General features: G+C 35.0%; 1 protein-coding gene across 1 annotated transcript in view; it reads left to right on the top strand.

Annotated features, from left to right (window-relative positions):
* The window catches only part of LOC133522778 (Kv channel-interacting protein 4-like), a gene marked incomplete at its 5' end in the record, with an annotated part of 183,026 nt that overhangs the window by 140,653 nt on the left and 28,609 nt on the right, over positions 1–13,764 (top strand). Inside the window, one exon of the mRNA XM_061858229.1 lies at positions 8,997–9,191. Coding sequence (XP_061714213.1) covers positions 8,997–9,191 — 195 coding nt within the window. The remainder of the gene's footprint in view (positions 1–8,996; positions 9,192–13,764) is intronic.

The raw sequence follows: 13,764 nt of genomic DNA, 5'->3' as shown, positions 1-13,764 counted from the left end.
TTTATTCATCCGGTCAATAATATTTAACATTGGCTTTACTTAATTAATGATGTGGTTGTCTTTCTTGAATTATGCTTTTAGTACTTCGGGAACGAAGTACACGTCAGTATGGCCGTGTTAGATTATTATTTATAAATTGTATTATGTATGAAACTGACCTGTTTCTCTGACTTCCAATGTTGATAAATATTCATTATTTAAACACTTAACTTAATATCACGCGAAGTTTACACAATTTGTGATTTATGTGGGTACGATACGAAACCACGGTTGTTTAGAGAAACATGGATAGTGGTAACTTTGAGACGGTAGTTAACCTTCTAATAAGATTCGTAAACTATTTTAAAGTGATTATTAACATTACTTATTAGTAATTATGTATAACGGAGTTTATTGAAAAGATGTTGTGATCATTTTATTCTGCATTATTCGATAAATGAGAAGATACGTTTGTGACGTCACTTCTCGAACGACAAATGGCATGATTAACCAGTTGTGAGTGGCTGGTTAGCAGTGGATATAAAAGGGCCCGACCCATTTCATTTGGATAATTCTCATTGTGATTCTTCGTTGCGCTGCAGCACTGAGTTAATCGTCGCCACAGGAATATTGAAAGTTAAGTAAATACTATGTTGATCATTATGTTAATGTTTTTGTGCTTACTTGATTAATTTGATGAATTAATTATTAAATAATGTATTGGTGAATTATAAAGTATTAGTGATTGTATTTATTAGTTGTTGGTGATAAGGTTAATAAATTGGTTTATTAACTATAATAAAAAGGTCTTATTTTCAATTATATTTGTTCATTATTTAATTTATCATACTAGTAATCCAAATAGCATCTAGTGATAGTTTTGGCAGTTTCTAATAATTCTGAATCGGTAAATAAATAACTTGATGACAAGTTATGCCGAATTTATACAGCTAACTTAGTGTTATCAAGCAGTATTGAGAATTTAAGGTAATATTTACTATTAATTCTGTTTTAATTGATTATTTACATAGCAGCAGGGTTTGCTTTTATCTGCTCGGACATCCATTCTAATTTATTATTCTAACAACCGCAATCTTAAACTAGCCCTAGGTTTTAGTGCTATAAAACAATTATGAAATATTTTATTACCAAAACATAATTCATTTTTAAAGTTTTTCGACCGGCAATGTATTCCGTAGTTTCCGTACATTACACCATGGTACACATGTAACAGTTATGACGTGACGTCGCGTCATTAAATGCGACGTTTTGATTTAAGACTGAGTAGGGATACATTTCTTGCTGAATTATATTATATGGAAAATAAAAGTCGTCCATTTTTACAAAACCTATTAAAGTGTGTACATTAAAGCCTAAACGGTATAAATACCCTTTGATTACACGGTTATATCGAAAATACACGCTGTATACAAGGTGGCCACGAACAAACTGAAAATTTTACAACTTTTAGTCCTATAAGGACTAAAAGTTAAAAAAAAAAGCGGCCAAGTGTGAGTCGGACTCGCCCATGAAGGGTCTCATACCATTTATGACGTATTAAAAAAAACTACTTACTAGATCTCATTCAAACCAATTTTCGGTGGAAGTTTGCATGGTAATGTATATCATATATTTTTTTTAGCAGTTACAGGGGAGGGACACACATTTTACCACTTTGGAAGTGTCTCTCGCGCAAACTATCCAGTTTAGAAAAAAATGATATTAGATACCTCAATATCATTTTTAAAGACCTGTCCATAGATACCCCACACGTATGGGTTTGATGAAAAAAGATTTTTTGAGTTTCAGTTCTAAGTATGGGCAACCCCCAAAATTTACAGTATAGCTCTTATAGTTTCGGAAAAAAGTGGCTGTGACATAAACGGACAGACAGACATAATATAAGGGTTCCGTTTTTTGCCATTTGGCTACGGAACCCTAAAAAGGCTTGTTAGTTTGCCCGGTTGTACCACTTGCACCCTAAAGTAGCCATCAGTCTAATCAGCTATAAAACCTCTGGATTTTAACGTGTCAGCTGGTTTTGACAATTGTCATTTGACTTTTGAAACCGCACAAAAAAGTAGGCCTTGATGGAGTTCAACCGATTTGCTTGTGACGTTATCCAGGAAACAAGTACGAGTATACAACCCACGACTCCTGGCTTGAAATCTCGCCTGAACCACTTCGCTAACAGTCTATACTCTTGACCACTCACGTACACACTTCTAACTGGTTGTATTTGGGACTCATTTAACACAAGATCACTTTCTTGCCAACTGTACCGTAGCTTCGGGACGGCAATAAATTACTCCTTATCAGCCCTAATTGCACGGGAAATGGAACAAGAATTCTGATGAATTCGGCAAGCACCAATTAGTCGCAAGACACGCCGATTGCCGTCGATTTGTACCACATTTTGTACCTTGTGAAACGCCGCGACTATAGAAATAGAGATATAAATTTATGAGCGACACATAAACACCGAGCCGACACAGCATATAGTAGTATGTATGTAGGCATGACATTAAGTTATGCCTGTATACGCATCAATGTGTGTATTAGTTCCTTAGGGCAGTAAGTAAAATATTTAGACGTACCTAACCCTGGTGGTACAGTCACGTCTGAAAACATCGACACGATCGAAGTGCCAAAAATATGTATACACGCCTTTATGGCCCATATATTAGGGTAGTGTATACATATTTTTGGCACTTTGTCGGTATCGATATTTTCAGACGTGACCGTACAAGAAAACGTAGTTACTGTATTGACAACTTTGACAAGCAATAAGGTAAAAGTACTAGTGCTCGACGCTGCACTAGTTACCGACATGGGCACTTTATGTCATAGAAATATAGGTTAAATTTGAACAACGAAGATTTTTCTGTATTCAAACTTAATCCTTGTCACTTTGACATAAAGTGCCCATGTCGAGTACTAGTGAAGCGTCGAGCAGTAGTACTTTTACCTTACATGGCACAAGGCACAATAGCCGTACACCGGCATTTTGAACTTGCCGTCATCACGTTGCAAGTCAAACTCAAATTCTGTTAATCCGCCGCGGGGTACGGTAATTCTATTCGGGGCGGGGTCGATCGTAGGTAGCCATTTTACTAATATTATTACAAAATACGTATTTTGAAAGTTCGAATCGGGCCGTTACGGGACTTAGACACTCCTGGTTAACACTTTCTCTGCGTTACCGGAAGCATTTGCCCTTAATTGATAACCCTCGAGGTTATCATTTTTTAAATAAAGATTAAGTTAAACCACCGCCGCCGTAACATAATAACTTCTTTCATATTACTCAACCAAGAAACCTAAGTACTTAATACGTTAATTAAAAGTTACAGATCCGTCTTAAAAGAAAGCTAATTAGTACTGTCTGAAAGAAACTTCCAATGCTTATTATTTCATGTCAGCAGCACGCTGGTGCGTGAAAAATCGTAGTCGTGACTGTATTCGAGTCCAATTATTTGTCCTTTTCACTCTGTTCTTTTACACTATTAGCACGATAGAGCATCAAGAAAAACCCTTACACAATGTGACATATTGGCAGAGTAAAGAGAAATTAATGGTATGAAAGATATTTTGAAAAGGGTTAATATTTTCTATCATCAATTCGATACAAAGATATAACGTGAAGAGGAATGAAAGGTTAAAACATCCGCAGATAAAAAGATCATATAAATCAAGTTGTAGCAATATTGCAAAACCTCAGATTGTTAATGCACAAGTGACACGTGAAATTTAATACATTTCATTATTACACAGGCTTTGCCTAAGCTCCTGCGGTTAGCGCGTGCTGGAGTGGTGTTCCAATCGCTTACCATTCCAACACTTGGGTCAGTATTGGCTGTACAGTGATGTTACTAAACTAAATACTATACTTGATGATCGCACTCTGTAGCGAAATAGTGAACTTCCGTTGACCTGAAACTTCATACTATTTTATCTACACAAATATCCCTCTATGATACCTTCAAAATCCGTAAATAATGGCCAACATAAAGATAACCTGTTTAGTAACAATACAACAAATTTCTTATGTGGGAAAATGTTGTAATTGCTTCATTATTACATCAAAATTGATTTGGTGATTACATTCAAATTTCGAATAACTCTAAAAAATACTTCAATTTGACCTCCATTCTAATATCAGTCGAGATGACATTTTATTCGAAATGTAATGTTAATTGCATAGAATTTTGACAAATCTCGCATGTTAGTTTATATCGAACGATACGGAAATCGGCCCCAACTCTAGTTTGTCTCTGAATAAAAAACTACGGATACGTGACATGCTTGAAAAAAGTTTTCATTAACCGCCATTTGACGTTCAGTTTGTCTTTTAATTCGTTTTGTTGTATTTCAAAATAACTACAGCAAAAGTTTCGTGTAAAATGAGCGATAAACATATTTCGGAGACGCCACCTCATATCCGCAATTTCCGCCAAGAGATCAACGATGCCACAATGTTGGCTGTAATATGAGGTTAGTGAATATATCATAGAAAGTTTATAAAACGTGTGTAGATAAAATAGGTAGTGTATGTAACTGTACATAATTAGGCATTATGTAGCAGTCACATAAACTGCTGTCAACTGTTATAATCTCCAGCTATTAATTTCGATAAGCAATGAGTTCATAATACGACTGACAACTAAAATGTTAATTAGATTTAGAGTCGTATTAAATGTAGTAAAACTAAAGTCATTTTAATTGAATAAATTTTTAGGTGTATTGAACGTTTATTTAAAAATGAAGGTTTCGCGTAGGTACCTACTTGGTTGACAAGCATCCAGACATAATTACTCAAATGTATTTTTAAAATAATTATAATCACAGTATCACCGAGTGTGTTATGGCAAATGTTATTTTAACAATCGCTTTCATTGTCGATTATCGATTATATACCTACCATAACTACCCGATACGGCCGATACCGTATTATTCTCAAAACAAATAACAAAACTTCATGAAATGTTTTTGAGAAACAAGCTACAAAACTAAATTAACTTAATTCCAATTTGACTTTAATCTTAGCCGCTTTAGGTTAATTTCAAGGAAACTTATTTCTTCACCGAAACTACTGTAAACGGGTGGTTCATAGGGTTGCCACGACGAATGAACTAATAATTAAGACCTTCTTCGTATACATACTTCAATGAAACTTTTCGGAGCTTCAAGTTTTCCAATAAACGAAAGAATTTTAAAAGGGGATATAATATACCTTCCCCATTTTTTTTAACCGTATAATAAATTCAAAACTTAATAATAATATATCTAATCAGCTTCTAGCTTCTAATCATGCATACGTTTGACGACCAGTTTGGCCTAGTGGGTAGTGACCCTGCCTACGAAGCCGATGGTTCCGGGTTCAAATCCTGGTAAGTGCATTTATTCGTGTGATGAGCATGGATATTTGTTCCTGAGTCATGGGTGTTTTCTATGTATTTAAGTATTTATAAATATTTATATATTATATATATCGTTGCCTAAGTACCCTCAACACAAGCCTTATTGAGCTTACTGTGGGACTTAGTCAATTTGTGTAATAATGTCCTATAATATTTATTTATTATTTAATACCTAGCCCATGTAACGTGTAATGTAACTGAGTGCAAATGACACATGTACGATACATCTTGGCAACACATAATTTTTAGCAATGTGTCAAAAGCAAATCTGAGCCCGTATCCATGCAATCATAATAGACTAGTATCGCATTTACTAGCAGTAAATCCAGGCCGGAGAATTTCCTGGTACTGGACTACCGACAAATTTCTCCGAACTGTCAACCCTAGTAAATCCGTGCACCAAGTTGGGATGGATCTGGAAGTTTGACTGAAGCTGCATTCATTAAATAAACAATAAACTCTCTTGTTCGCAGCTGCCATTCCCCCGCTGCCGACTTACCTACATCTGTTCCTGACTGTCTTTGATTACCTTCAATTGACAAGAATTGGCTCTGTGTAACTTTAGGCCTAGGTCGAGAAATTAACTATATAATAACTAAGACTAAAATGTAGTGCGACTATAATTAACCGTTCTGCATTTTTTGTACGGAATAGGGGATGCCTACAGGCTTATTGATCTTTGATTTATTTATTTCCATTTATAACTACGATTTTTAACGTGTTCTGACATCAGAAAAGAAAGTAAGTAAGTAAGTCAATACTCTTTATTGCACCAACAATTATACATTTGACATAAATGTAAAACCACAAATAAATTTTAAAGGAAATTAGAACCAGGAAAATAGTAGGTACCTAAAGTTATTGTTTTTTTTTTTATTCCCAGTCGTTTACGTCTCGCAACTAAAACAAGGCTAAGACCATAGATATAAGATTTTATGATCTGAGGCTAAGACAAATAGGTAATTTAAACAAACTCTTTTTGAGCCATAATCGTAATGTCACTTGAGCCATCTACATTTTATTAGGCATTTGATGGATAGCACATAGCTCTTGTACAAACTGGGCCGACGTTATAAAATCTACTTCGACAAAATAAAAGCACCTTCAGTCCCGTTTAACCGTGAAAGCCGGGATTTCTCTCCCGTCGATACGTGCAACACTTCTCAAGTAAACTGAATTTAAAACTCCACTAGGAAGCATTTGCTATAAATCTTACAAAATCCGCAAAATGTAACATATATTCTGCAGTGTTTGCGGAATTTACATTCTTAGAATACTAAACACTGACAGGGGTCGAATCGAAACTCGTCGCGTATACGAACGATTCAAGATGAGTATACCTTTGCACTTTGATAGATTAAATGAAAAACATTTAATAAAAAAATATTTTTTTTTTCTTGCACGAAGATATTTTTGCAAAGTTAAATTTATTCTATTTGTTCCGTTATATAAAAAGGTTATTCAGTTATTAGTCTAAGTAACTATGTTTAAAACATCGACTGAACATATACTTTTGAAAATATTTGGGACCATGGCATACATTGGTGGCATTCTGTCTCATCACCGAATAGCCACGTCAAGTTAAGCCGATAATTGGGTAATCAGGGGAAATAATTTGTGTAGTTTTTGGTAAATTGGTACAGTTATATCTTGTGGTGTCTAGGTGAACCATACATAAACATACTAATAGTCCTCGGGAATGGGGGTTGTGCTGAGAGTATAGGAGGAGGGTTAAAGGTACCTTTTTTTCAGGTTTCTGCTCATATCTCGAATATATGTACGAATAGCATTATAATTACTTCGAACAAAAGTTTGTACATAAAATTTCCTATAAAATTTGTCATTATTATTTTTACTCTACGATCAATACTTTTAGATGTTTAAATTAACAAAGAGATAAAAAATAGACGATTTAACGAACATCGTTTTTGCGTAGTTGTTCATTATAACTTAAATTTTTAGTTAAGAATAAGCAAACTTAGTCCCCTGCTGATCAATAATAAAAAAAAACCGGCCAAGATCATGTCAGTACATGCTCAGTGTAGGGTTCCATAGTTACCCGTCCATCAAAATAGACTTTCCAAACGCGAATTATTATTTCTCCTGATTTTATTCATTTGATTGAGCTACAAAATCTGGCCATGCATGATATGGTAAAATCTTTTAAACGGAAGTGCATTTTCAAGCAGTACTTTTTAAAGTAATTTGTGGATATCAAACTACATAATAAAATACAAACTGTGACTTATAGCATTTATACAGGTTGTCTCCCATTATGGGGCTTTAAATGTAGGACTCGATTCTACTCGCTACACTAGCTGCTTTTATCATGGGACCAACCCCGAAATCGCGAATTTTCACACATTTTCATACATGTAGGTGTTTTCTATGGAAAACAAAAAAAAAATTTGGGAGTCTAAGTTAGTCATATTCCCATATTACTAAAAGTACCTCGATTTAGCGAGTAGAATTGGTGGGAAGCATACTATTTCACCGTTAGTAAGTACCTATATTATTTTTTGTCCAGCGTTTTCTGATAGTCTTCACCAAGATTTCTTCGACAATGTCTTTTCACGATTAGCTAACATTTTTGTTATTTATTTTAAATTGAGGTAGTTCAGAGGTGTTTTAAGTGTGGTGTATTTGCCTTTTTAACAGAAAATAGCCTCCCAGATAAAAAATACTTTCAGTGCTTGGTGTAGAAAGTCGTCCTAAATACCTCAAGTAGAACAGAGTTTCAACAAGTAATTTGTCGGTAAGATGGCATTCTATAGGTAGTGAGCGTAAAACAGCTTCTGAAAATATAAATACAATTCGACGAAAACACACACGATCATACATTGTAATATGACCGTATTTTTATTGTATAGTATTATATCGACAGATTATAAAAATATATAAAATAACTGCTTGAAAATGTGCATTCGGTAAAAATATATACCAGATCCTGCATTGCCAGACTTTATCGTGTATGTATAGCCTTTAACAGACGTTTTATTATCCGGGTTTCCAATTTAACACAGTTCTTTGTTAATAAGGAGCAGGTATATAGAATCCTTTCATTTTCGTGAGAGCTCGCTACAAGAAACTTCAGAATACGTCGGACATCCATTGTATGTGGAAGGATAAGGCTTGTAGTGTATTCACGGACCCTAAACCTTTTTAATGGGGCATCATCTGGCACGGGGTTACATACGATATGGGTCTTACAACTCTTGAAAGCGTTGACGTAAGTTACTCATTGCAATAGCTTTTTATGGCTCTAATTTTAGGTACTGAAACGCGGTTTTCTATGTAGTCCGTTACTGTTAGAAACATTTAAATCCAAGATATATTATAAATAATTGAAAGTATAATTACCAACTACATTTAGATACCTACTTTGCTTAAACATTATAACATAACTCGGTCCTAATTTCAGACTTAAATCTTTAACGTAGCCGATTATCTTTATCTTTAACGAGAACTTCACGCAACTTTCTTCTTATGAATGAATTCCAAACGTTACCGGGAGCTTATTTTCAAGTTTATCAACTTTGGAACTACCCAGAGCAGACGTGCGTAAATGTAACTCAACATCGTTTTCTCTCTTTCCAGACTCCGAGCTCGAGGAGTTGGGTGAGCAGCTCCCACGCTACCGGCCGGACTCCATAGCGGCCCTGCGGCGCGTCACGCGCTTCACGGAGCCCGAGCTGAAGCGCCTGTACCGCGGCTTCAAGGCCGAGTGTCCCACGGGCGTAGTCAAGGAGGACACCTTCAAGCTGATCTATTCACAGTTCTTCCCACAAGGAGGTAAATACATAGAAGCTTTACTGCTCATTAGAGCACATTCTTTAAAGGCCCTATTCAGAGCCTGAGCTGGATGGCTTTATCGCAGGGTTACACGGGTATCTGCGGTTCTACTTGCAATTCTTCCCGTAAACAGGTAAGATTCTTTCTCTCGCATTTTATAAATAATTAATGACAAATAAATAACCACAATTGAAAAACAAAACATAATGAAATATACTAAAAGGAGATAGATAGAGTCACAAGTTGCGATGTAGAGACAAAATCTTGTAACTTGCCTACAACCTACCACACACACACACACACACAGGCTACGGAGACTGCTTACCATCAGGCAGGCCGTAGGCTTGTTTGCCACCGACGTAGTATAAAACCATACTGACCTAGTGGATTGATAGATAAATCTGGTTTAAGCAAAAAATTCGAGATGTAGAAGTTTAAACCAGATTTAGGCACTTATCTTGACCACACACGTGGGATACTGGGCCTTGAAATTGGGATCAACCCACAAGGTCAGTGTTGTAGGCAAGTTACAAGACTCTCTTGCAACTTAAGTTACAAGACTTTGTCCCTAAATCGCAACTTGTGTATAGTATTTAGAGAGACTTTCAAGGTGATCTACTTTACTTTGCATCGACTATGAAGGTAAGAAGACAAGAATAACCCGCAAAATCGGTTGACTTATTTATACCGCTTTTCAAATAAAGGCTTCGACCGTGTATTTTTTCTCACCTTCTCCGATCCCGAACCAAAATGGACACCCCAGAAAATTCACCCATGAATAATGCAGAAGATCAATCAACTTTGGATGAAGATAAGAAAATATCAAAGGTAGGTGTAAGTCTAATTTGGCCCTTTTATTATGATGCTTCCCACGATATTTTTTAACTTGGGTTGCTTTTTTATAAAAGTCGCCTAAAGCTACGGAGATAAAGAAAATAAGGTAGATAATAATCTGGAAAATTCGTTGCAAAGGTCAAGCGTTGTTTGCAATTTGCTAAGGCATGAGGAGCATAATTTGATAGCTAGGAATTTGGAAGCGCTTAAGTAGGTGAATGTAATACGTTTTAGTACAATTTCAAATCCAAACAATCATTTATTATATTATTATTTAGCCCTTTGTTCTGATGATTGTTTTTTTTTTTATAGTAAGTTAGTCTTGAATAGTCTCTTAGTTCAGTGTGCCTGTCGGCAAAGGCCTCCTCTAACTCCTTCCAGTATCTCCTCTCTCTTGCACCGTTGCCTAGAGTGGTCCCACTGTACGTATAATTTCATCTTCCCATCGTGTTCATTGAGGGCCTTACGATCTTGAAAATTCTTTGGCTTCCCTTTTCTGTCTTACATCTTATAGTGTGACCTGCCCACCTCCATTTTTGCATATCTATGTGGGTGAGGATATCTGCTACTTTTGTTCTGGTTCTTATGTCAGAGCTGCGGATTTATCCTGTAATTTTACACCGAGCATGCTCCTCTATAGCTCTCCATAGCTCTCTGGCACTTTACAAGTTTATATGTTTGTTTTTTAGTAAGAGACCAAATTTCGCATCCGTAAGTTAGATACGGAAGGACACATGTGTTAAAAGTTATGCTTTTTATCGATATACCTGGGTTGCTTTTCATGATTTCTCTGAGTGACCAGTATTTGCTCCATCCGGATGCTATTTTTTTTCGATTTCGCCAAATAATATACTATATAATATACCAATGCATATAAATAATGTTAATAAATAATAAGTTAATAATTAATTTACTAAAAAAAGGGGAATATCACTACTGCCCTCCTTAGCTAAAATGCAGTAGGTATCTCAAGAACAAATTAACTTGGTAATTAAACTTTCGGATTGAATATAGTAGTTTATGTAACTGCTAGTTACATAATGAAAGGCATTAAAACACAAGTGTGAGTTTAAGAAGCGAAAGAAGTGAGTTTCTTAAAAGGGCCACACGAGTGTTTTAATGCCTAATTAAGTAATTATGTAGAGTTACATGCACTACTTTATCTACACACATATTATAAACTTTCTATGATATATTCACTAACCCAAATTACAGCCTACATTGGGGCATCGTTGCTTTTTTAACGGAACTCGCGGATATATGGCTGCGTCGCCGAAATATCTTTCTCGCTCATTTTAAACGAAACTTTTGCTATAGGTACTTTAAAAACAACAAAATAAACTCATTTTATACTTAAAACTAATTAAAAGATAAATTATACGTAAAATGGCGGTAAATGAAAACTTCTTTCACGCATGTCACACATCCGCAGTTTTTAGGGTTCCGTAGCCAAATGGCAAAAAACGGAACCCTTATAGATTCGTCATGTCCGTCTGTCTGTCCGATTCTGTCACAGCCACTTTTTTCCGAAACTATAAAAGCTATACTGTTCAAACTTGGTAAGTAGATGTATTCTATGAACCGCATTATGATGTTCACACAAAAATAGAAAAAAAACAATAAATTTTGGGGGTTCCCCATACTTAGAACTGAAACTCAAAAAATCTTTTTTCATCAAACTCATACGTGTGGGGTATCTATGGATAGGTCTTTAAAAATGATATTGAGGTTTCTAATATCATTTTTTTCTAAACTGAAAAGTTTGCGCGAGAGACACTTCCAAAGTGGTAAAAAGTGTGTCCCCCCCCCCGTAACTTCTAAAATAACAGAATGAAAAATCTAAAAAAAATATATGATATACATTGCCATGCAAACTTCCACCGAAAATTGGTTCGAACGAGATCTAGTAAGTAGTTTTTTTTTAATACGTCATAAAAATTAAAAAAAAAAATTTTTTTCATCAAACCCATACGTGTGGGGTATCTATGGATAGGTCTTCAAAAATGATATTTAGGTTTCTAATATCATTTTTTTCTAAACTGAATAGTTTGCGCGAGAGACACTTCCAAAGTGAAAAAATGTGTGTCCCCCCCCCTGTAACTTCTAAAATAACAGAATGAAAAATCTAAAAAAAATATATGATATACATTGCCATGCAAACTTCCACCGAAAATTGGTTCGAACGAGATCTAGTAAGTAGTTTTTTTTTAATACGTCATAAAAATTAAAAAAAAAAAAAATTTTCATCAAACCCATACGTGTGGGGTATCTATGGATAGGTCTTCAAAAATGATATTTAGGTTTCTAACATCATTTTTTTCTAAACTGAATAGTTTGCGCGAGAGACAGTCCCAAAGTGGTAAAATGTGTGTCCAAAGTGGTAAAATGTTGAACAAGATCTAGCAAGTAGATTTTTTTTTTAATACGTCTTAAATGGTACGGAACCCTTCATGCGCGAGTCCGACTCGCACTTGGCCGCTTTTTTTTTATTATTTCAGAGACAAACTAATTGCATATTGTTGGGGGCCAATTTCCGTATCTTTCGATACATACTAACATGCGAGATTTGTCAAAATTTTATGCAATTTACATTTCATGTTGAACAAAAAGGCATCTCGACTGATATTAGAATTGAGATCGAATCGAATTAATTACTTTTTTTTTCAGAGATGTTCAAAATTTGAATGTCATTACCAAATCTTTTTTGAAGTAGTAATGAATCAATTACAACATTTTCACAGATAAGAAATTTATTGTAACAAAATAGTTTATCTTAATGTTGGCCATTATTTACGGATTTTTAAGACATCATAGAAGGTTTATGATATGTGTGTAGATAAAAAACTTAACAGTACATTATTGTCGAGGACGGGAAGTAGCTACTTGCAGGCTGAGGATTCGTTTTAAACGGGCCACCTTGGGAATCCGTTTAATTGAATCCGAAGCTAGCAAGTAGCCTTCCCTCCGAGTCATATATAGTGCTTTTCTAAAAAATGGTGCAAGAAAATGAAGAAGCGTGCTTTTCTTTTTGCCACTTCGTATAGTTTTCGTACGTTTTTAGATATTTGTCTTTCGATTTCTCCGGAAATAAATTATTTATTACAGAATTCGCCTCATATTTTAATTCTGGAGGTGTCGAACATTCCATGTCTTGAAATTATAACTTCAAAATAAGATATCTTCAAAGAATCAACGTTCTTATATATTTTCACAGAAAAAGTAAAAACAATTGAAAAGATTTGCTTTGCCGCCTTTTAATTTTTTTTTAATACAAAAATAGAAGTGTATTTTTCTGGCGCAAATACACTATCCTATTTGAGACACCTAAATAGTCGCGGTACAAACATTATAATAATAAGTATTGATCATCTGTTTGGCTGTTTAATAGACCTATGCCTTCATTTGATATGGCCATTTCAACTTTTAAAAAGTTTGGAACTTTACAAATATGGAATTTGTATGGAACATTCCAGTTCTGAAATAGACACTGCAATGTTTTTAACTGTTTAATTTTTGATCGACCATAAACTACGCACTTCGCGACCTATTTTCTAAACGGAAAAGTCGACGTTGCCGTCCATTTTTGAGAAAGGGATATTTTTGCATTTAATTTACATTAAAAATAGGTAACTCATTTTTGCTTAGCAGCGCAGATTAGCAGATTTAGCTTGTTACAGGTATTAAGAGGGAAGTAGACCACGCGATCGTCCATACAAAGAGAGAAAACGTTTTTCCACTT

This window comes from Cydia pomonella, chromosome 11 (genome assembly GCF_033807575.1).
Source record: "Cydia pomonella isolate Wapato2018A chromosome 11, ilCydPomo1, whole genome shotgun sequence".
NCBI lineage: Eukaryota > Metazoa > Arthropoda > Insecta > Lepidoptera > Tortricidae > Cydia > Cydia pomonella.
This window is presented reverse-complemented; position numbering and strand designations above follow the sequence as displayed.